This window comes from Lynx canadensis, chromosome E1 (genome assembly GCF_007474595.2).
Source record: "Lynx canadensis isolate LIC74 chromosome E1, mLynCan4.pri.v2, whole genome shotgun sequence".
NCBI lineage: Eukaryota > Metazoa > Chordata > Mammalia > Carnivora > Felidae > Lynx > Lynx canadensis.
The window spans coordinates 27444139-27468591 of NC_044316.2; the positions used below are offsets into that span (position 1 = coordinate 27444139).

General features: G+C 38.8%; 1 protein-coding gene across 1 annotated transcript in view; it reads right to left on the reverse strand.

The window, feature by feature from the left end:
- Window positions 1–11456: 11456 nt before the first annotated feature.
- Window positions 11457–24453, reverse strand: part of PPM1E (protein phosphatase, Mg2+/Mn2+ dependent 1E) — a 227555-nt gene continuing 214558 nt past the window's right edge. The window contains exons 4-7 of the mRNA XM_030295986.1: window positions 23882–24070; window positions 21375–21518; window positions 21047–21140; window positions 11457–15067 (exon numbers count right to left, since the gene is read on the reverse strand). Of these exons, the coding sequence (XP_030151846.1) occupies window positions 14010–15067; window positions 21047–21140; window positions 21375–21518; window positions 23882–24070 (1485 nt within the window). The 3' untranslated portion in view covers window positions 11457–14009. The remainder of the gene's footprint in view (window positions 15068–21046; window positions 21141–21374; window positions 21519–23881; window positions 24071–24453) is intronic.

The window sequence follows — 24453 nt, forward strand, 5'->3', positions numbered from 1 at the left end:
TGCAGGTGCTAGTGGGGGAGGGGCAGAGAGAGGGAGAGAGAGAATCTCAAGCAGAGCCTCACGTGGGGCTCGATCTCACAAACCCAAAGATCATGATCTGAGCTGAAGTTGAGTTAGATGCTCAGCTCACTGAGCCACCCAGGTTCCCCATAATTTTTTTTTCTTTTTTTTCCCTTTTTTTTTTTTTTTTTTTTTTTAATTTTTTTTTTTAACATTTATTTATTTTTGAGACAGAGAGAGACAGAGCATGAACGGGGGAGGGTCAGAGAGAGGGAGATGCAGAATCTGAAACAGGCTCCGGGCTCTGAGCTGTCAGCACAGAGCCCGACGCGGGGCTCGAACCCACGGACCGTGAGATCATGACCTGAGCCGAAGTCGGCCGCTTAACCGACTGAGCCACCCAGGTGCCCCTCCCTTTTTTTTTTAAAATATGGGGCTTCAACTCATGACCCTGTGATCAAGATCTGAACTGAGATCAAGAGTCAGACACTTGAGGTGCCTGGGTGGCTCAGTTGGTTAAGTGTCCAATTCTTGATTTCTGCTTAGGTCATGATCTCACAGTTCACGGGATCAAGCCTTGCATCAGGCTCCACAGCTGGTGGCACAAAGCCTGCACGAGATTTGCTCTCTCCCTATCTCTCTGCCCCTATCCCACTCATGCTGTCTCTTTCTGGGAAAAAAAAAAAAAAAAAAAAAAAAAAAAAGAGGGTGTTTGGGTGGCTCAGTCAGTTAAGCATCTGACTTCAACTCAGGTCATGATCTCGTGGTTTGTGAGTTTGAGCCCCAGGTCGGGCTCTGTGCTGACAGCTCAGAGCCTGGAGCCTGCTTCAGATTCTGCGTCTCCCTCTCTCTGCCCCTACCCCACTCGCACTGTGTCACTCTCAAAAGTAAACATTGGAAGAGGAAAAAAAGTCAGATATTTAACCCACTGAGCCACCCGGGCAACTGAAACCCTTTTAAATTAGTAGGATTTCAGTTTACTTTGATAGCAAGATTATTTTCGGTTGTTACAGCTGTAGGAAAATTGGAAAGTATTTGGTTCTTTACACTTGCACAAAAACTTTGTAGGGAAAATATTTGAGCTTAATTGTTGTATTCTCATGTATTTTAGGAAGCTAACTTATTCGTGTATTCTGAGTCCATATTTAAGAATAAAGTCTATCTCTTGAAAAGCAAAAAATGCAAGGTTCTAAAGAAATGATATTGAACCTGCCCTCCTGGTATAAAATTCTCTGTTTTGTAATTAAAGTCGGAAACATGTACCAAAAACCAAGAACAAACTGGTAGGTAACTAAAGGACAGACTGAGTACTCAAAAGCAGTTCCATTATGGTGAAGAAAATGATGCCTATTTTGTTGGGCTCCAGTTCACTTCAAGTAATTTTGTTTGTGAATTATAAAATGGTAAGAAATAGGCAGCATATATAAATTTTCAGTCCATTGAGAAAAATGGGATTCAGTTAACAAGTGTCTGCCATTCTCTCTAGGTAGACAACTACCGTCCTTGAGCCAAATCCCTACGGCTGTTTATTTTTGGAAACAAAGTGGTTTTGGAACATATTAATATCCATTCATTTATAGTTTGTCAGTGACTGCTTTTGCCGTACAAAGGCAGAGCTGAGTAGCCGCTAAGGAAACCTGTTGGCTCCAGAGCCTCAAATATTTACTCTCACACCCTTTACAGATAACAATTGCTGGCTTCTGCTCTGTTGATATTAATGGGAACTTCATGGTTTTTTTAGTATAGAACGTTTCGGTTTGAAAAAGCATGATTTTTAAGTCAAAAAAGTGAACATTTGATTAGTTTTGTGTTTACTTTTGTATGGGGTACTGTCCTGTTCTAGAATCATAAGAAGGCTGAAAGGGGCACCTGGGTGGCTCAGTTGGTTTAAACATCTAACTCTTGGTCTCGGCTCCAGTTATGATCTAATAATGGTTTATGAATCCGAGCCCCACTTCACGCTTTGCGCCGTCAGTGCAGAGTCTGCTTGGGATGCTCTCTCATTCCATTGCTCTTGAAGACCAAACGATTTCAAAGGTGAAGGACCTGTTAGCATTTAGTAGTGCTGGATCTTTTTTTTTTTTTTTTAAATGTTTGTTTATTTTTGAGAGAATACGAGCGAGGGAGGTGCAGAGATGGTGGGAGACACAGAAATGGAAGCAGGCTCCAGCCTCTGAGCTATCAGCATAGAGCCTGACACAGGGCTCAAACTCACCAACCACAAGATCATGACCTGAGCCAAAATCAGACGCTTAACCACCTGAGCCTTCCAGGCACCCCAGTAGTGGGATCTTTGAAAAATACAATTACTTTCCCAAATTCTAGTCGTGTTATATATAGTAAGTCTGCACTGAATTCCTCAGTGGTGCCAGGAAATCTTCCCTCTTCCTTGGGGTGATATGCCTGCTTTGGCTATGCTAGACTTTAGGGAGCAGTAAGAGGAGGAGAAGGCATAGGAGAAGGTACCAGTTCCTTTTCCCTCTTCGCATTGGTTGTTCATTATCTGGTCTGCAAGAGCAGACCCCCCCTTTCACTCCCATTCTCCTACATGTAGCTGTCATCACCTACAGTCTGTGCAAATCATGAGTAGTGGACATAAATTTCCAATGAGTTCCTCTACTGTGCTTCTACTTTCTGGCACTTTGTGTATCTTTTAAGTCTTTTCCTTCCACCATTACCTTGTTTCACTATTTTTTTTTTAAGTAAACTCTACCACCAACTTGGGGCTTGAACTCATGACCCCAGATCAAGAATCCCTTGCTCTACCATATGAGCTAGCAAGTGCCCCCAGTATTTAGTATTTTTATTTTGTGTTTCTTTCCTAGAAAATTTCTTCTTAATGAATGTTTTCTCTTAAGCCAAAGGATATAGCAGTTAATGCTTGCAGTGTGCACAAACGTGGTTTCTGGACAGCTTTGACCAACTGTGTCATTGAATCCTTAAGTAACCTTTGAGGTAGATGATTTGTGTGTCCTACCCATTTGTCAGAGAAACATGCAGTTTAGGGAGGTTAGGTGATTCTCTGAAGGTTCCACACCACTGGCAAGGATGGAATGAATTGCTGGTCTGGTACTTTTTTTTAGTTCTTCACACTTGAACCAAATCCAGCATTTTTATACCTAATAATTTTAAAGCTCCAGATTTTCCTATTTTTTTAACTTTTTATTTTGAGGTAATTTTAGATTTACAAAGAGATACAAAAGTCCTGACAGAGTTCCCATATACCCATCATGCAGCTTACTCAGCTTCTGCTTTTGTTAACATCTTCTATAACTGTAGAATAGTAATCAAAACTAGGAAATTAGTCTTGTTTACAGTACTGTTAACTACAGAATTTATTCAGATTTCACCAGTTAATTTATTTTTTAATGTTTATTTTGGGAGAGAAAATGCACACATGTGAGCAGGGAGGTGAAGGGCAGAGATAAAGGGAGAGAGAGAATCCCAAGCGGCTCTGTGCTATCAGCGCAGAGCCCGAAGCAGGGCTCGATCCCACAAACCACGAGATCATGACCATAGCTGGTATCAAGAGTTGGCTGCTTAACTGATTAAGCCACCCAGACACCCCACCAGTTATTGTATTAATTTCCTTTTTCTGTTCCAGGATCCAGTCCAGCATCCCACATTGCATTTAGTTGTCATGTTTCTTTAGTATCCTCTGGTCAATGACAGTTCTCAAGTCTTTCCAGTTTTTCATGACCTTGATATTTTCGAAGAGGACCAATTATTTTATAGAATGTTCCCTTATTTGGGTTTGTTTGATATTTTCTCATATTTAACTGAGATTAAGCATTATTGGGAAAACTACCACAGATGTGATATGCCCTTCTCATTGCAGTGTATCAGGGGCTATATATAGTGCAGGTATTTATTATTGATGACGCTAATCTTGATTAGGTGGTCAAGTTGGTGTCTGCCAGGATTCACACTATTGATTTACAGTTTTTCCCTTTGTAATTACTAAATATTTGAGGCAAATACTCTTTCTGCTTAAACTCTTACTACCTTTAGCACCTACTGGTGGATCTTGCCTACAACAATTATGACTGCAGTGTCCTAATTGTTTTCTATTTCCCTGTTCCTTATACATTTATTATTAGAATTTTGTAAGGAAAAGTCCCTTCTTTCCCATTTAGCTTTTTATTCGACCACTTATTTATATCAGTGTGCACTCATGGATATTATTTTATTCTTTATGATCCAGTATGTCATTATTTTAAAGTTCAGTTCTAGTTTTGGCTATTGGAAGCTCTTTCAGGTTAGCTTTTGTATCCTTTTGGTATGTTCCTTCCTCCTCCTTTCCCTCTTCTCCCCCCACAAGATGCTCCAGGCTCATCTTGTCTTTCCTCTGCCTCTTTTTATGGACAGTGGTATTTAAAAAGTAAGATTGGAGTGTTAAGGTGTGTATGTTGTTTCTGGAGTGTCACTGCTTCTAGTCCTTATCAATGGAGAGAATAGGAAACCACCTGTATACTTAGTCATGCAAACATCTCCATGTCTTTGTATATGTATGTATATGCAAATATGTTTTAAGAAGATAAATCATGAGTCTGTAATTGATGCCTACAACACCAGTCCCAACTCCATAGTGCTCATTATAGCCTTCCCTTTTATTATAGCTTTCTCTAACAGCCTGTCTCTCGTTGGCTATAGTATATTTATTTTTTAAATGTTTATTTATTGGTTTTGAGAGAGGGTGTGTGTGTGAGCAGGAGAGGGGCAGAGAGAGAATCCCAAGCAGACTCTGCACTGTCAGCACAGAGCCCCATGTGGGGCTTGATCCCACCAATCACAAGATCTCGACCTGAGCTCTGAAATCAAGAATTGGACATTAAACCGACTGAGCCACCCAGGCGGCCCAGCTACACTATATATACTTACTTGTTTAACTGTAATATATAAACCAAGTAGTTTCAGAACTGTTGACCTACCTATGCCTTTGTGAGGAACAAGTTTACCAACTACAGGGCAGTGCTGATTTACAGTTTTTTGTTTTTAGCCTTCAGTATCCTGTCACTTTCCCAAAGTTATTTAGGTCCTAAGATTCAGAGTTACATTCATTCTTTTCTGCACCATCCTCTTCAGTGTGATTAAATGATTCATTTGTGATAAAGTAAGATTCATCTGTTATAGTCTGCATTTTGTCCTCCCCACATATCCTGGTTGATTTCTAAATTTACATACATTAAAATTTAGTCTTTGTGGTACAGTGCAGTTCTGTGGGTTTTGACAAATACAGAGTTGTGTATCTGCCACCATAATAACTGCATAAAACAGTTCAGTTACCCTCAGAGTTCCCTTGTGTTCAGTAAATCCTTCCCACTGCCCCCCACAACTCCTGGCAACCATGATCTGTTCTCTGTCCTTTTAGTTTTCCCTTTACCAGAGTGTCATAGCCTTTCACTTAGCAAAATGCATTGGGTTTCATCCATGTTGTATGAATCAGCACTTCCTTTATTGCTGAGTAGTAGTTCACTGTATGGGCGTACCACTGTTTACCCATTGAAGGACATTTGGGTTATTTCCAGTTTAGGGTGATTATGAATCTTATAAACATTTGTGTGTAGATTTTTGTGTGAACATGAGTTTTCATCCTCTAGAGTAATATATGCCTTGGAATGGGATTGCTGGGTGTGTGATAAAGATCTGGCTGGTCTTTGTCTCTGGTTCCTGGGGTGCATACTCCATGGAATGTCCTGAATGATAGAATTGTCTTTGTTATTTATGGTGGGTCCTGATAGCTTATGCTAATGAGATAATTCAGGATGGGGGCTGGCATGTTAGAAAGACTGATCATGTGATTAGAGGATTGGGGTTCATAGTCACTTGATATCAGCCTGAATAGTTCAGGCTCATTGCCAGTGAGTCTGTCATGCTTACTTTATGAAATCCCAATAAAATCTCTGCATACTGAAGCTCAGATGAGCTTCCCCAGTAGGCAGTACTCTGTATTGTCATCCATAGTTGTTTCGGGAAGATAAAATGCTCTGGTGGGGCTCCTTGGTGGCTCAGACGGTTGAGCGTCCGACTTCGGCTCAGGTCATGATCTCACAGTTCATGAGTCTGAGCCTTGCGTCGGGCTCTGTGCTGACAGCTCAGAGCCTGGAGCCTGCTTGGGATTCTGTGTCTCCCTCCCTCTCTCTCTGCCCCTCCCCTGCTCATGCTCTGTCTCTCTCTGTCTCAAAAATAAATAAAAACATTTAAAAAAAGATTTTTTTAAATGCTCTGGTCACAAGGAAGCTTCACATTGGGACTCTCCTAGACCTGACTGTATGCATCTTTTCTTTTGCCTGGTTTTGATCTTTCGTATAATAAAACTATAAGTATTTCCCTAAGTTCTATGAGTTGTTCTAGCAATTGTCAAACCTGAGGGTCATTCAGGACATTCCAAAGAGTATGTATCCTTGGACACCTACTTTTCCAGAAGTGGCACTGCCATTTTACATTACTAACAGCAACATTTGAGAGTTCTAGTTGGATCTTACAGACACTTGGTACTGTCAGCACTTTTTAATTTTAGCCATTCTAATAAGTGATACTGGTTTTGCTAATATTTTGCTGAGGATTTTTTCATCTATATGCAAGAAGGATATTGGTATGTATAGCTTTTCTGTCTTCATCCTATTTGGTATCAGAGTAATGCTGACCTTAAAAAAATAATCTTTTCTGGAAGAGAATTATAGAATTGGTGTTATTTATTCCTTAAATGTTTGGTAGAATTTACCAGTGAGGGCATCTGGAAGAGATTTGTTTTTCCTAGGCGTGTGTTTCGAGTATTTATCCTGCTATGTATTCTGTGAGCTTCCTGGATCTACGGTTTGATGTCTGTGATTTAAATTTTTGGAAGTTTTCTTGCTATTATTCAGATATTTCTTCTGCCCTATCTTTCTCTTCTCCTTTTAGGATTCCAATTATATGCATATGTTAGACTGATACTGTCCCACAGCTCTTATATGTTCTCTTCTGGGATTATTTAGTTTTCATTTTTCCTTCACTCTGTGTGAAGTGTGTGTGTGTGTGTGTGTGTGTGTGTGTGTGTATGTGTTTCAGTTAGGGTAATTTACGTTGATTTATCTTTAAGTTTACTGATCTCTCCTCAGCACTGTTCAATCCACTGATGAGCCAGTCAAAAGCATTCATCATCTCTATTACAGTACTTTTCATTTCTAGCATTTTTATTTATAGTTTCTCTTTGCTAAAACCACCTATAAGATCTTGCATATGTTGTCCACCATTTCCATAACATATTAACCATAGTTTAAAATTTTTTTTAACGTTTATTTATTTTTGAGAGACAGAGAACACAAGTGGGAGAGGGGCAGAGAGAGAGGCAGACACAGAATCCGAAGCAGGCTCCAGGCTCCGAGCTATCAGCACAGAGCCCAACACGGGGCTTGAATTCATGAGCTGTGAGATCATGACCTGAGCCAATGCTTAGCTGACTGAGCCACCCAGTCACCCCTAGCCTTAATTATTTTGAATTCTCTGTCCCAAAATCTTTGTCCTATCAGTCTGCTTCTTCTTTCCTTTCCTTTTTTATTTTTTAATGTTTGTTTATTTTGAGAGAGTGCAAGGGTAGGGAGGTGCAGAGAGAGAGAGGGAGAGAGAAAATCCCAAGCAAGCTCCATGCTGCCACTGCAGAGCCTGATGCAGGGCTTGATCCTACAAACCCATGAGATCATGATCTGAGTCAAAATCAAGAGTTGGATGCTTAACCTGCCTGCAGAAGTCAGTGCTTCTTTTTTGTTTTTGTTTCAGAGTTGTGTATTTTTTAAATTGATATATAGTCGATACACAGTGTACAACATAGTAATTCAACATCTCCATACATTATGCTGTATGTTCACAAGTGACAGAGCTACCATCTGTCCCCATACAACACTATTACAATACCACCAATTGCATTCCTTACGCTGTACCTTTTATCCCTCTGACCTATTTATTCCATAACTGGAAACCTAGATCTCCCACTCCCCTTCACCGATGGCCATACTACCCTCTTCTCTGGCAACCGTCAGTTCTCTGTATTTATGGGTCTGTTTCTGCTTTCTGATTTTTAGATTGCACATATAAATGAAATCATATGGTATTTGTTCTCTGGCTTACTTCATTTAACATGATATCCGTTGTACATCCATGTTATTGCAGATGGCAAGACTGCAACCCTTTTTATATCTGTGTAGTATTCCTGTGTGTGTGTGTGTGTGTGTCACATCTTTTTTATCCAATCATCTGTCAATGGACAGACACTTGGGTTGCTTCCCTATCTTGGCTATTGTAAATACTGCTGCAGCAAACAGGAGTGTATGTATCTTCTTGAATTAGTGTTTCATTTCTTTTGGGTAAATACCCAATAGTGGAATTACTGGATCACATGGTAATTCTATTTTACATATTTTATTTTTTTTAAGTAATCTCTACACCCACTGTGGGGCTTGAACTCATGACCCCAGATCAAGAGTCACACACTTCTCCCAACTGAGCCAGCCAGGCACCCCAGTAATTCAATTTTTAGTTTTTTCTTAAAGTTTATTTTTGAGAGAGCGTGCAAGTGTGCGCACACGAGCAGGGAAGGGTGAGACAGAGAGGGAGACAGAGAATCCCATGCAGGCTCCACACGACGCAGAGCCCAGTGCAGGGCTCAAACCCACCGTGAAATCATGACCCCAGCCAAATCAAGTCAGACACTTAACTGATTGATGGAGCCACCAGGCACCCAATTTTTCATTTTGGGGGGAATTTCCATTTTGTTTTCCACAGTGGCTATACCAGTTTACATCCCATCAAGCGTGCATGAGGGATCCTTTTTCTCCACATACTTGCCAATATTTGTTATTTCTTGTCTGTTTGATACTAGCTGTTCTGATGTCATATATCTCATTGTGGTTTTGATTTGCATTTCCCTGATGATGAGTGATAACGGAGTATCTTCTCATGTGTCTTTGCCACCTGTATGTCATCTTTGTAATGTGTTTGGGTACTCTGCCAATTTTTTATTCAGAATGTTTTCTTGATGTTTAGTTGTATACGTTCATTATATATTTTGAATATTATCCCTTTATCAGATATGTCATTTGTGAATATCTTCTCCCATTCAGGTTACCTTTTCATTTTGTTGATAGTTTCCTTCAATGTGCAAGTGCTTTTTATTTTAGTGAAGTCCCCGTAGTTCACTTTTGCTTTTGTTCACCTTGCCTGAGGAGACAGATCTAGAAAAATGTTGCTAAGGCTCATGTTAAAGACATTATTATTGCCTATGTTTTCTTCTAGGTTTTTGGTGTGGTTTTGTTTTTGGTTTCAGGTGTCACATTTAGGTATTTAATCCATTTTGAATTTATTTTTGTGTACCATGTAAGAGTGACTGTGGTCCAGTTTTCTTACCACCATTTACTGAAGAGACTGATGTTTCCCTCATGTATAGTTTTATACCTCCTTTGTCACACATCGACTGGGTTTCTGGGCTTGCTCTGTTCTCTTCCACTGATCACTAGGTCTATTTTTTATGCCAATATCAGTACGGTACTGGTTTTGGTTACTACACCTTTGTAGTATAGCTTGAAATCTGGGATTGTGATACTTCCAGCTTTGTTCTTTCTCAAGACTGCTTTGGCTGTTAAGGGTGGCTGGTTCTGATGATTGCTTCACTCTTCAGAATACATTTTTTTTTCATATGGTTCTGTATAGTTTGTTGAAAGTGACATATCATATGTAGGGCAGTAGATAGTTTGGAGAATTGTTTTTACACCTAAACACAGCAGGCCTTTCCTCCTGCTTATTAGACTTGTATAGCAGAGTCTGAATTAATCTAGGTTAGGAGTATGTGCTTGGTTTGAGGTTCTTCGTTGCTATGATTAACCTTAGCAATAAATAACTTATCTTTCCTTTGAATAAAAAGACAAATGACTAGTGGTTTTAAATTGTTGGGTTTTATTAAGGTATTGGCAATATTTCCACATATGTCTTAACCTGAATGAATAGTTTTAATAAAATATGAAGGATCACTCATGATTACAACTGAACTCAAAACTGAGCTGTAGAGCAGGTTTGTAAATTGTTAAATTTACTTGGTAAGAAATGATTCACTTCATTCGCTTCACTCCATAGAGAATTCTTTGCAGAGTAATGTCATGAACAAGGGAACAAAGCCTGTCTCTCATCAAAGAGCACCTAGAGTAAGAGTTAACAATGATGTATCTGTGGATTATCTAATACATCAGAGTTTATTAAAGTATTTCCTTTTCCAGAACAACTGCTGTGTCAATCTGGAGTTCCCTATTTCCTATTTTCTAATTAATACAATAGTCTTCAAAATAGAAGATAAAAAATACTGCTAAGATGAAGTAACAATTACTTTTCAACACAGTACCATTTGGAAAATAGTCATGTGATAATACTGGTGGTATCTTGTTTTGAAGAAAAACATTTAAGCTATTCACAGGTTAGAACAGAAGAGTGGGTAATTTATCCTTTAATATATCACATGGTTTTAAAAGATGAAAAAAGTATGTTCTTTTGCTAATTTAAGACTCAAAGAAAAAGTGTCCAAAATTACGATGTGACCAAAACTATATAGTATCCCCCTTCGTGGCCTTGCGTAGGCGAGAATGGTCATTGAGTGAATAAATTATGTTTAAACACTAAAGTAATAATTTACAAATCACTTTCTCACAAAGCCTTGGCAAGCCTTTGATGGAGAAGTACTTGAACCACAGCAGTTTTATCTGTAAACACTGAACTTCTTTATGCATCATTTTCATCTGCCCATCGGATGTTGCACTTTTTACTGGCACAGTGTTCCAACAATGGAGTATGGTTGTCATGAAGATACAGCGTGACACTATACCACCACGTTGACATTATACCACTATAAATGTGGTCAGAATCAGACTCAGTGTTGACATTGACATTGTTGACACTGTCCTTGGAAAAGGTGTTACTTTCAAGGATCCTCCTACTTAAATGCAATAGTAACTTTAATCTTACTACTTCAAGGACAGTGGATGGCACTTCTAGGTAAAGTAAAGGTATATACATGTGTGTTTCCACCATCCCCTTTAGCACAGATATAAGTGGGATTAATAGCCCCAGTGTTTGGTGCTGTAATGTTGCTAAACCTCAGATATCCCTCAAAAGTACACATCTAGAAAGTGAACAAAGGAAACCCTAAATTTAGGGACTGATTCCCTTTGAAACTCACAGTGAATGTACAAGGAGTTTGTAAGGACTTCATTTGGTAACCTGAAGTCTGTTTCCCTAACAAGTACTACACTTTCTTGTTTATATTTGTTTTACTATTTCCTATTCTAACAAGACTTTAGCAGGCAAACAAATTGATGCATATCATGTTAAATTGAAAAAGGGATACTGTCACTCTGAAGGACTGAGTGTAGAATTTTCACCACCACTAAATTACACAGTTAAAAGTACAAAACACATAATTCACAGACTATTACCTCAGCATTAACAGTTAATATATATTATATATACTTTTATATCTAATATTTTTACAATCACCAGATACACCATCATTAAATACAAGTTACAGAATGTGTAGATACCATTAGTTAGAGGGGTACTTATTGCTTACATTAGCAAGCAGCAAATAAGGGCACAGGATTTGAACTGAAGGGAACTACTTTCTATCACCAGTGGCATTAAGATATAACACTGCATTTCACAAAGCACTGCTTTTTACCTAGTTTATAGAATCAAGAGCAGCATATATCATACCAATAACCACTACTTTAATGTAGAATTTTAAAGGATTTACCTTACAAATGTCACCTAACTACTCTATAAATATGCATGTTGTGAACAAATGAAGAGTTGCTATTTTTCACAATATTGGTTTATAACTTGACCACACTAGAACTACTCTGCTTTATTTTCTAGAGGGCTACTGGTATGAAAAATGGAACTGCTTCTATAGTCAGATCTACAAAATTCAGACCCTTAAAAGTGTGGTCTATTCATCCGAGTTTCATCCAACCATTTTTCCCCACTGAAAAAAATCTATCATTTGTATCTTCTTTCCTTTCACCTTCTTTATTCTGATCAAACACAGTAGCAATGGACAACTACAGAAAATCTTAAAAACATTTTTTTAATTTAGGTAAGTGCTTTGGACTATAATGTGTACCAATACTCTGCTGCCTGTTTTCTTGTTTCCTTAGATAATTTGATTTGAAACTGACTCTTCACCTGATGGGTTGTTAACAAGATCTAGGCTTCAGAAAGTGACAGATGTGAGTGAGGTTCGTATATGGGGGTAAACATCAGGTTAGTGAAAATTCTGGTACTATATTTGGAGCCATGTTTACTTCCTCCTTTTTAGCCACGTATCAGAAGACTTGAGAAAAGAATAAATGACTTCAAGAGAAATACTGAAAATCTTAGAAATTCTTAAAAATAAAATGTATAGATTAACAATCTGATCATTGCTGAAGTTTTTATGTATTTGATATAGCTATACTGGCATCCAAAATACGCTGCAGTCCTTTGTTTTTAAAATCTAGGAATCTGAGTCCTCCATTATGGGTCTGGGGAACATAAAGTAACAGTATTATTCTATAAAAAACACAGGCAGTGGACATTTTTCAGCAAGAACATTTGGTGCCTCCCAGTGTTATATGTGAGTGGGCAGCTCCTGTCCATGGTATGGCTGGTCCACGGTTGACTAGGGGAAGGTAAAAGGTCATGTGGTATTATTCATGATTCTCAAGAGAACCAGAGGCAGCTTCACAGAATGAATCTGCTTATTAGTTTATTTGCTGTCTTTAAAGATATGCTTCTAGCTTGAAACTACAGAAATGGCAAAACAGACAAATTATCAAATATAAGTAACTATACTGAAATGAGAAAGACGTCCTCTCTGCAGTCTGAAGTTGCATGTAGCAGGACTCTGGAGCATTCTCCATTCGTAACTAGATAGACCTCAGTCTCCGTTCTCTGCCTTCTCCTTTGCACTTGGCCTCTCTGGGCTGACTTTGGGCAGTGCTTTCAACCTCTTTCATACCAATTATTTCATTCCCTTGGGGAAAACAATTTTAGAGAAGTTAAAACCAGTATTTTTCATTCACCAAAACCAGTTTTTATTTTTGTAGTAGTGTATGCTTTTGCTGTCTGTGAACTTAAAAAAAGGCAGAAAAAATAGAAATACTGTTTTTCTTTTTTAAATGGTAACTTGATTCTAGTATATTTGTACCTAACATCATCTCCATTAAATCAGTTTTATTCCTGAGATGAAGGTACAGTGAAAAACATATTAGCATCATAGGTTAAAACCAGTTGACAGCAGTCTAAAATGACAAATAATAAAAATTCTGCCAAAAGCACCATAACAGGTTATGAAACTCCCAAATAGCTACACAGCCCTAGGAAATACTTTTTAATTCAGAAAATTTTCATAATCTTTTATGTTACAGGAAAAAAAATCAGTATATCTTTTTGACTGTATACCACCTCACAAGTCTGAAAATATGACACTTTTATACTAGTTTTCTGCTTTCACTGTAACCAATTAAAACCCATATGGCTTTTAGTCTTTTACCAACCAAAAAAAAGAGGGGAGGGGTTCCCTCACAGTCCCCAGTCTTAAGGAACATCCCCCAGTTAAATCTAATTCTGCATTAGGTTTCCCATAGATATATTAGGCACATCAAACCAGATATCACCTGCGTTCAGATTTCAACATTAGATATCCTGACTAAAATAACTCACAAGCTTCCACTAGTGATGTGAAGGGTAGTAAAGTGGGGATTGTATGTAGGTGTGGAGACACATCACAGGGACCAGTTGTATAATTTTGCTAGTGAAACCGCCAATACTTTTTTTTTTTAGATTGAAAACACTTTTGGGTTTTCTAGAGATCTATTTACATTTAAGAATTGAGCCATCCATGGTTTCATAATGAAGCACATATATTTCAGAAATGTCTACCTTGTTTCTACTCTGATAGTGGTGTTTTTATTGGGGGAGAGCTAGCTAGCCTACTTTAAAGAGAGAAAGTATTATATTTTATAGCTCCAAGGAAGACCTGGGTCTGGAATATCATTACTCTTTCTGAGCTTCCTCATCATGTTGGCACTGTATCCTTTCCAAATATTTTGCCTCCATGGCAGAAAACTTCTTAACATCCTATTTCTCTTCCCACTTCGAATAAGTGAGGACAGACCAGTGCCTATTTTGTGGGAAGGCTCTTGAGCAGACATAAATGAATACAACTTTGTATTAAACCTGAATCCATACCATCTCTTTGAATAATGATAGCGTAAATGAGACAATCTGGAAACTCTCTTTCCCAGGAATTTGAACTGTTCATTTTCCAACCTAGGACAGACAGGAGATAAGCTCTCCATTCTGTATATCTGCTGCCCTGTTGAACCCAAATTAAAAGAGGGAAACTCTCCAGCACCACTTTGTTCAGGCAGTGATGATTGAACTGATTTTTTCTCCATTATTAGCTCATTAGTAAGATTTGCCTTCTTTGGTGCACCAGAACCAAACATCTCAATTGGTGGCAAAAACTGGGCACTGTGAGGTTTGTTTGCTTCTATTTGTGTGAGATCTAGGTAGCCTGGGTCTTCCAGCACGTTGATTTGGGACCCTGGGCTCAGGCTAGTTCTATCAGTGAATGAATCCACACGCCCATCATAGCCTAGATCGGCTGGTGCTGAGCACTGGTGCTGAGGCCAAGGGCGTTTGCACTCTCCATGATTCTCCTTATCATCCCCACCATCTTCTTGCCCTCCTTGAAAAGAGTTCTCTGTCCAATCTGATTCCTCACTAACATTTACAGCTTTGTTCATGTCCCTCAGGAATACCACAATAACAGTGATGTTATCACTTGACCCAGCATCACGAGCTGATGCAACTAATTTGTGGGCAACCATGCTACTGTCTCCATTATTCTCCTTCAGGTGGTCAGACACAACTTTCACTGCCTCATCAGGGTTCACGGTGTCATAGAAGCCATCACAGGCCAGAATGAGGTAGTCTTCAGTTCCATCCAAAACAGTAGAGGCAGAATCTGCATCCCCACAGATATATGGCTTATGTTCAGCATCTCCTGTGGGAATTAAAAAGTAGGTCAAATTTACCTTGTATGTTTATAGGAATGTTTATGGCCAATGCTGTGACTGATCATAATTTACTGGATTGTGATCTGAATACACTGGAAAGAATTTATAAACTAGTTTCAGATAAAATATAGTACTTGAATTCTTTGTTAATCAGATGCTGCTCACTCCTTACTCTCTGTTAAATAATTGCCACTCACTGGGCTTACTTACTTAGCTAGCTTATTATACTCTGAATCTTGTGCCTCTAGCTATGATTTAGGCTTAGCTGAGCATGGCAACAAATGTCAAATCTAAATTTTTTGCTGCATTGAAAAATTTCAGTCTTAACACAGGAACATTTTGTTTATTGATAGATCTGCCTTTTTTTTTTTTTTATTAGTGGTTAAATTTGACTTAACAGACTTGAGAACAAGTCCACATTAAAAAAAAAAAAAACCAAAGTTGTGATCACTCTTCATTAAACACTTACACTTTCTGTCTTTGTTTTCAAAGTAATAGCTTTATGCTGCTAGCACAGAGAAAGGTTTGAGTTACAAGGGATTTTTAAAAATCAAGTCAACTCCCTTAAGACAGGAAAAGTCATCCCAAGATTCAGATGAGAACTAGAATGTCAGCCCAATCTGGTTTGCTTTCTGCTATTTATTTATTTACTTACTTACTTTCTGCTTTTTTTTTTTTTAAGTTTTTTAAACATTTATTTTTGAAGAGACACAAAAATTTATTTTTGAAGAGACAGAGTGCGAGCAGGGGAGGGACAGAGAGAGAGGGAGACACAGAATCTGAAACAGGCTCCAGGCTCTGAGCTGTCAGCACAGAGCCCGACGCGGGGCTCGAACCCACGAACCATGAGATCATTGAGCTGAAGATAACTGCCTAACCGACTAAGCCACCCAGATGCCCTACTTTTTGCTTTTTAAAGCTGCTTTACTTGTAACTTCTAGAGAACAACTGGAAAACATAATCATATTTCTCTCATCTTCAGGGACTACCGTATTTTTGCTTTCTTCATTTGTCTTTGATCGAACCCCCTCCCCCTGCCACCTTTATTGCTATTGTTCATTCTCTACTTATGAACACTGTGAGAGCCCCCAAAGCCCTACTGGGCCATTATTTCTCTCTTATTTAATAGTTCATCCACTTACAGAATGACATTTGAACTGGGCCTTGAAGTTAGTTATCACCAGGCATAGAAGAGCCCTTGATTGAAGGAATAGCATTAACAAAGACAGAGAGACAAATGTTAAGGAATGATGCATAGCTATATATGGAGTGCTTGGAGTGGAGACAGAAACTTAGCTTAATGTGGGCTCATGGTCTCCAGTCTATCACCAGACTACTGAGAAAATTAATCATCTACAATGCACATTGGATCTTTCAGATCTAGAGCACTTCCAGATCCATTCTCTCTATATTTATTGTTTTCCTCTAGGTACTTGGAGAGAGCCTAGCCAAAGGGTCCTTAGCCTATTAAGTATAACACAGGATCGCTTATTAGTACAACAAGGGATACTCATTTTCTACTGTACATAGGAAACAGTATTTAGCAATAACTGCTATATTAGGAAACAGTTAAAATTTTAAAATTTACAAAACATTTTATCATTTGTAAAGTACAGCTTGGTGGAGTCAGACTGCCTGGGTCCCAACCCTACCTTTGTTACTTACAAACCCTCATTAGGTACTGATGAAGTACTAAAATGACTTTGTAACTAGGGGATGGTAAAATGAAATTATACTTAAGTGATCTGGCTCTGTCATTACTCTTTCTCATAATTTGTTGTAGGTTCTCTCCTATAAGTAAGGTCCTCTCCAACATTTCACATCCCTGTTTAATCCTCACATAGGCCCAGAAAGCTCAGTAGGAACCCTAGCGATAACCGCTAGGACCAGTGTGGGCCACATGCCCTCTCAGCAGGTCTCGTGATGGGATACCTTGAAAAACAGATAAAAGATAAGAAACTAGTCTTTTTCATACAGTAGCCAGAACCATCTTCCCTCAAACATGGTTTTGATTCCATCAACTTCAATTTCAGTTCTATACTATGATGCCTCCCAGTAGCCTGAGAAAGCTAATCAAAACTTCCAATCACAGGATTCAGTGTTCTCCACCAATCCACTTTACTGAATTTCCCCATCCCCTATTCCACCTATTATTATCATCATTATTATTTTCTGAATTCCAGCTCTAAAAATAAATGTGATCTGAGTCATACTGTTCCCAAAAATCTTGTTTTAGTGCTTCAATTAAAAGGCTACTGCAACTGTTAGTTTGGAACAGAACATACAAAAGATTTGCACAGAGAAAATGCTGCCAGAATTCTGGCTTTTCACCTGCTCTACTGTTGGATGTCAAATTCATGACATTTCGCCCCCAAATTTGTGATTATCCATTTCATGGTAGAAATGGCAACATCCTTTTATCTTCAACCTCCTCTCTCCATGTGCTAGGAAACATCATGCCTCTGTCAACTTTGGATCATAAATCTGAAGGGCTCAGGAGGAGAAACTGTTGAAAGCTGTTCATTTTTAAAGCTTTAAAAGTGTCCCTTATTTCCTAAGTAGAGTTGAACTCAGCTCAGGAGTCCTTTTTCTTGTCCCCATTTAGCCCCCTGTTTTATTCTGTGAGCTTTCCAAATCTTTCCCACATTCTTCACCTCTCTCTTCCAATTAAGCTACTGGATTTTGGTAGAGGGCCTGATTTCCTACTTCAAAGAAAATGAAGTTTATCAAACCTGAATTCCCTCAATTCCTTCCCCTACCCCCTCCCTTTTTATTTTAATTTGAAGAGATTCACCTTATGAGTTACCAGTCTCAGGTAAGAGGTCTCCTTTTCCTTCTCAAAGCTAACCTGTGCTCTTGGACCTGACTCTCTAGGACTCATTTCTGTCTCATCTTCAGTTTCTCTTCTACTTGCTCTCATCTTTTATCCTACAAATCTGATCTAAACTCCTTATCCTAAAAACAAAAACAATAAAAACAACCCTTTCCCAAATCAGCTTTTCCCACAAGCCACCACATTATTTCCTTTACCACTAACTTGCCCAAGAAACTAAATCTACACACATTCTTTTGTTGTTGCTCATTCTCCCTCTCCTGATTTTGTTTTTTTTCCCACCTACTAATCCAAAACATTTCTCTCCTATATTACCAATTATTTCCTATTTTCAGAATTCCATGTCTTTTTTTTTTTATCCCACATCTCACTTCACCTCTCTAGCACTTGACCCTGTGACTACTTAACTCCTAGAAACCCTATTCTCTTACTTAGTATCTGTGGTAGCCCACTTGTATATTTCTGATCCCTCCTTGATTTTCTTCACTGGCTCTTTCACTTAATAACAGCACTAACGATCATTTTGTGCTAAAACTCTGCCAGGCAGGGTTTTAAGTATGGTGCATGTATTATACTATTTAATACAAAAACTCCATGAGCCAGTCACTGTTACTATTCCTGCTTTACAAAGGAACAACAGACACAAGGAAGTTAATTTCCCAAGGCCCATAGCTTGTAAAGTGACAGAGCCAAGATACAAACCTAGAGAGCAGGAACCTTCAGTAATGAGTCTCATCCTTGGGTCTCTCATCACACTACATGTTCTTCCTGGGCAATGCCTATAGTGTCAACTAATATATACAATATCACTTCACAGACTGCTAATATTATTGCCAAAATGGGATGAGTTCCCACATTTCTATCTGCAACTCAGAACTCTGCTAAGCTCAGATTTGTATTTCCAACTACATATAAATTATCTCTTCTAAGATACCACACAGGTAAGGTACCTAGAATATAAAATATGTCCAAAATGAACTCATTACCCGCCCTTTTCCCCACCCCACAAACTGCTGCTGCTTTTTTACAGATGCTTTATCATCTCAGTCACACAAGTCAAAAACCTGGAAGCCAGCTTTCCTCCACCCCCACAAACTGTCACTTCCATCCAATCAATTTCTGCCTCCTCTGTATCCTTTCTGAGCTGCCCTCATAGCTGTAACAAACTGTATCAACAGCCCCTGAAAGATCCCATCTAGTCTTTGTACTCTAGTCCATCTTCTATACCATCATCCCAAACAAATACCTTTATAAGGGATTATAAATGATCATGTGGCCTCCATGCTTATTCACCTGGGAGAGTCTAGACTACTTAGCCTGGCATATAAACCCCTTCACAATCTGGCAGCAACACTTACTTTTACCACGCCCACCCTCTGCCCTAGTCTCTTGTATGTGCTGCTGTTCCTAAAACATGGCATGCCCTTTCAGGCGCCCACGTATTTGTATGCCCCTACCCCTGGAATTTCCTCCCCTACACACTGTCCTCCACATCCAACCTAAAAGTCACTTCGTCTATGAAGTTTGCCTTATTCTCTCTTAGACTGTCTCTTATTCAAGGACAGTCTTCCCTTGCTTTTGGTTTCTCCTCGTGTTATATTTTAGAAGCAAGAAAAGGCAAGTATTCTTTAGTAAAGTTGGTTCTATTACCAGTATGAAAGGTACGTTTCAGTACTGTGACAAAGACAGTAAGATCAAGAGGAACTGTCAGAAATAATTTTACATGAGGGTGTGTTTTAGTAATGAGAAGTTTCTCCTCGGTGGTCTTATTCCAGAGCTCCTAATAACTCTGTCAGTCTAAGATAAAACTAACTCTTATTTTTTCAGAAGCACTTGCAGGATCTTTCAGTTTTCACTTTCTGTCTCAGCCTTCTGCTGCTCACATTTGGGCCACTTCACAGCTTGCCAGCACCTTCCCAAAGAGTGGGAGGAACTCACATCACTGGTGAAACTGAATCAATCCTTTGAGATTTTGTTAATGTTCTAGAATGTTTTGGTAATGATCAGCAAAATTGGGGGGTTGGATGTGAATGCCGTTTATCCATTTTATCCCTATGTCAAATCACTTCATTTTTTCTTTAGGAGCAGGGTCTAAGAACTGCAGTATGCATGCATATCACCTATAAAGATACACACAAATTTATTATTTTTAAAAAACCAGAGGGGTGTCTGGGTGGCTCAGTCGGTTGAGCGTCCGACTTCAGCTCAGGTCACAATCTCGTGGTCCGTGAGTTCGAGCCCCGTGTTGGGCTCTGGGCTGACGGCTCAGAGCCTGGAGCCTGCTTCGAATTCTGTGTCTCCCTCTCTCTCTGCCCCTCCCCCGTTCATGCTCTGTCTCTCTCTGTCTCAAAAATAAATAAATGTTAAAAAAAAAAATTCTTAAAACCAGAAAATGAAGCTAAGACATGAAGCCTAAAATATAATAAACCCAGGTGCCAAAGTAAAACAAAAATAGAAACAGGACTATCTTTGAACTTACGCCCTTGCATTTTGTCATTCCGTCCAATAAGCTTAGCTGTTTACTAAGTTTTAGATAGTTTCATTGACTTCCCCTTCTGAAGAACTTATGTACCAGGGAGCCAGATTCTTTAAAACCTAGGGTTACCTGGCAAATCAGTGTATTCCACATAAAGAAAATTGTCTTCATCTAAAAAGTACAGTGTTGATGTCATTTTATAATTCAATGAAAAACAAGTAAAGACATAAGAAAGGTAAAATATAGAGAGGGAAGCCTTCCTGTTCTTTTGAAAATACCGAGTCAAGCTAAATATGACCCAAAATGGAATGAAATGAGGATCACTATGGTTTTAAGCAAATTTGTGTCCCAAAGATTAAGGGCTTCCATTCAAAAAAAAAAAAAAGAAAAGAAAAAAAGGATAGAAACTAAGAAGTTCTGCATTTAACATAGTTCCCTTTTAATAATGGTATTTAAGCATATAGATGAAATGGTAGATTAAATCAAATAATTAAGAGGCATTATCCAATCATTATTTTAAATAATAATAACCAGTCTGATAATATAAATTACCATCTCAGGTTTTCTTATTGTAGTTAATATAATATGGAGTTAATATAAGACAATGATCTGGAAGAGGACAGTTTGGAGAAACAAAAATTAATTGGTTTTTCCTACCAATAGCTCTGGAGACCGACAGACTTCCATTCACCCTCCAGGCACCAAACCAGACTACACAACCTCCAAGAGCCTCAATTCGCTGCTTTTCATCCTAAACAGCAATGCAATAGAGAGAAGCAAATAATTGGATTCAGGATTTATTTTTCTACCTTACATAGTAAACAAGAGATATAATATTCATCAGCTTCCTGGAGAGGTTCTGTTTATTACTCCTTTGTAAGGTGGACATGGTTGCTCAGCGAGTCGTGGTAATTATAATAATCAAATGAATCTTAGTAACTAGAAAACTGCCTCTGTGGCATGTGCTCTAACAGAGCACACTTACCTCCCTGTCCGGTTTGTGTGGCTTCATTAGTTCAACAGCTTGGCCTTTTCTCACAAGCATAACCTGGGAATCCCCAACCCAGGCCACATGGAGCATGTTACCTCTGATAAAAGTCACCACTCCTGTGGTCCCACATCTTAAGCTCTGAAAATAATTTAAATAAAACTAGAGTCAGTAAAAAATAAATAGAAATCAAATTCTCATTGAGAAGCAGTTTATAGTTAATATAAACTTTTAGTTGGGGGCTAGATTATTAATAACTTGATTTCACAATAAATAGTAATTCCTATTTTTCAATGCATTTTTATGTGCATGTCCACACACATAGATGCAAACTGTGATATGCAAGGCAGGGATGATCATTTCATTTCATTTCATTTCATGTATAGGTAAGAAAAACTATGGCAGGTTATGTGATTTTCCAAGGCCAGGTAATTCATTAGTACACAGATCAACTGAAATTCTTTTTCCTCCTAGTCCAGTTGTCAGTCCACTATAGTAATCTTTAAAGATTTCCATATTCTGGTCTCTATTTTGTTACTGATGTATGTTCACAGGGAGGATCCTAGATTACACAAAACATATAAAATATCTGATTAATATACAACAAATGCTCCCATACTCTGAATATTAACTAGGAGCCAAGAGATACATGTTTCCTGGCATGCTAAGTTGCTTATAGTTTAAAAAAAAATCTATAATAATTTTAGGGGCCTTTGCTTTTGGAACACTGCATAAAGAACAGCCTGGAATTTCACCTCAATAGCTCAGTACCACTGTACTTAATGCTCCCGATATTACTATACTAAAATGACATCTCCAATTTGACATGAGTCACCATGAAATAAGCATGACTTTCTGTTACCAAGGACTTGGCCTAAATTAGAACCAATGCGTCAGGGATGGTAAAAGGCCCCTTGTATCCAATGAGAAAAACAACTTCTCATTTTCCCTATATAGGGAAAGTTTGTTATAAATCCTCACCCACCAATAAAATGCCTTCCCACACAGAGTGTTCAAAAACTCAGCCCCCTGGAACACATGATAAAGACACTTCAGTGCATATGCCCTGGAGAGAACAGGAGGCAGGGCTGCTTCACAACAGGAATAGCTACTTTCTTCCCAGCAGTTAGCAGCACATGGATGCACAAGAAGGAGAAAAGTAACTGCTGAGACAAACCTAAATTATTCAAGAGAACTGTTGGCAAGACTGAGAGACATCAGGATCACTGGCAAAGCAAATGAGGTGAACATGGTCAGAGAAGTCCTGATTTTGATGGCACAGAGGAAAAAGGATAAAACAGAAGATGAAGAAGACAAAGCAAGTCTCTTAGTTTCACGTTGGTGATTACACATCACCTCTCAGGGGCCAGTCTTGTCCTCAGAGTGAGGACAGCCAGCAGCTCCAAGGCAGGCAGAGCCACGCAGCACCAGCCCTCAAAAGCCTCTGAGAAGGTCTGAGGTCAACAAGTATTTTGTTGTCTTGCCCCACCTCTACATGTAGACCCTAGTGGTTCCTGTTGTTGGATTTGCATATTAATCTAAACCTGGGATGCAGGTGGAGAGATAACAGAATATTTTCATTGCTTAATACCAAATAGTTCTGAATTAGTCTCATTAATTCCAAGCACCACTATTGCTATAAACCAATAACAATGAGATCGAAAAAATGGATTAAATGGTGACCCTGCTCTTTCCAAGCCCATTTCAAAAATAGTTAATGTTTAATTCATAGGGCAGGAGTCTTATTTTCTGTATGTATAATTCTGTAATTACTTTTAAAAATTAAAAATTATTATCTTGCTATTGTTCCCCAGTTAGAAATGAATAGAGTACTGTAGTTAATCATATACCAATGCCCCGAATGATAATTAGATTAAAATTTTTACTTTTAGATCTTAATATAGAGCCCCTGTCATTCATGTAGAGTAAAAACCTTAGGTCTGATTAACCTTAAGAAATTAGGACATGAGCTCTGACTTTTCTTCCTATTGAGAGAAAAATCAGTTCAAGAATCATCTAAGGATTCACTCTTTCCAAGCAAATTTTCCCTCAAGAGATACACAGTAAAACACTGCCAACCCATTTAGAACCAAGTGTATGGGAGTAATCTAGCTTCTGTTTCCTTTTTAGTCCATTGTTTTAATCACCATACCCAGATCTTGTCAGCAAAAGTCTGCTTATAGAGATGGTCCTAGTGTGAACCTGACAGGCGCTGGTAAATAAGAAAGATAAAACTCACCTGCCCAATCCAGCAATGGACTGGCTTTCTGGAAAACTATAGCTTCGGAGTTTCTCTACAGTACATCGTATCACCCCCTAAAGCCCTAAAGAGGGAATTAGAACTACTATAGAATCCAATACTGTGGGTCAAGAACTGTAGTTTGAAAGAGAACTTTAAATAATGCCTGCCCAAAAAGACAAAATCCAAAGTAGCCCTTGAACCACAGACCAAGCTGAGCTCAGCCAGTGCATTCATGGCTGGAATTTATGAGAAAAAGGCATACCTCCCTGGCTGCTTTCTGCACAAACCGCTCATCAGTAACCCGGAAGGCCCGGCACAGGGCCTCAGCAGGATCATGGGGGAACATTTCCTGGCGTACTAAATTAACATGCAGGTGAATGGAGGCATAAATGGCAGCATCCACTCCTCCATGGCCATCAAACACTGCAAAGTAAGCTTGTTCTTCCTGGTCCTGTCAATAAGAAAAACAGAAACAGTTAAGTGAGTTAGGTACAGTGTGACTCAAGTGAACCAATCCCCTGTACTGGTGCCCATTGCCCTCCTCTACTACACTTGTCACCCAGATAATGAGACTAAATGCTTCCCTTTTTTGACATGCATGATCAGCTGCTAAAATACCTGCAATATGAGGGCATCTGTGTTTATACACATAACACTGGAACACATCATGGCCAATTAGCTCAGGCTGAAGCACCCTCTTTGTGAAAGTTGTTGTCTTATACCATGGAAACCACCCACATACAGTTGCTTCAAAACTGCTGTTACAAGTTGTGGGAAGGGGGAGGAAAGAGAAGGTATAAGGACGAATTGAGCAAAAGCTGTTCTGGACTGAGC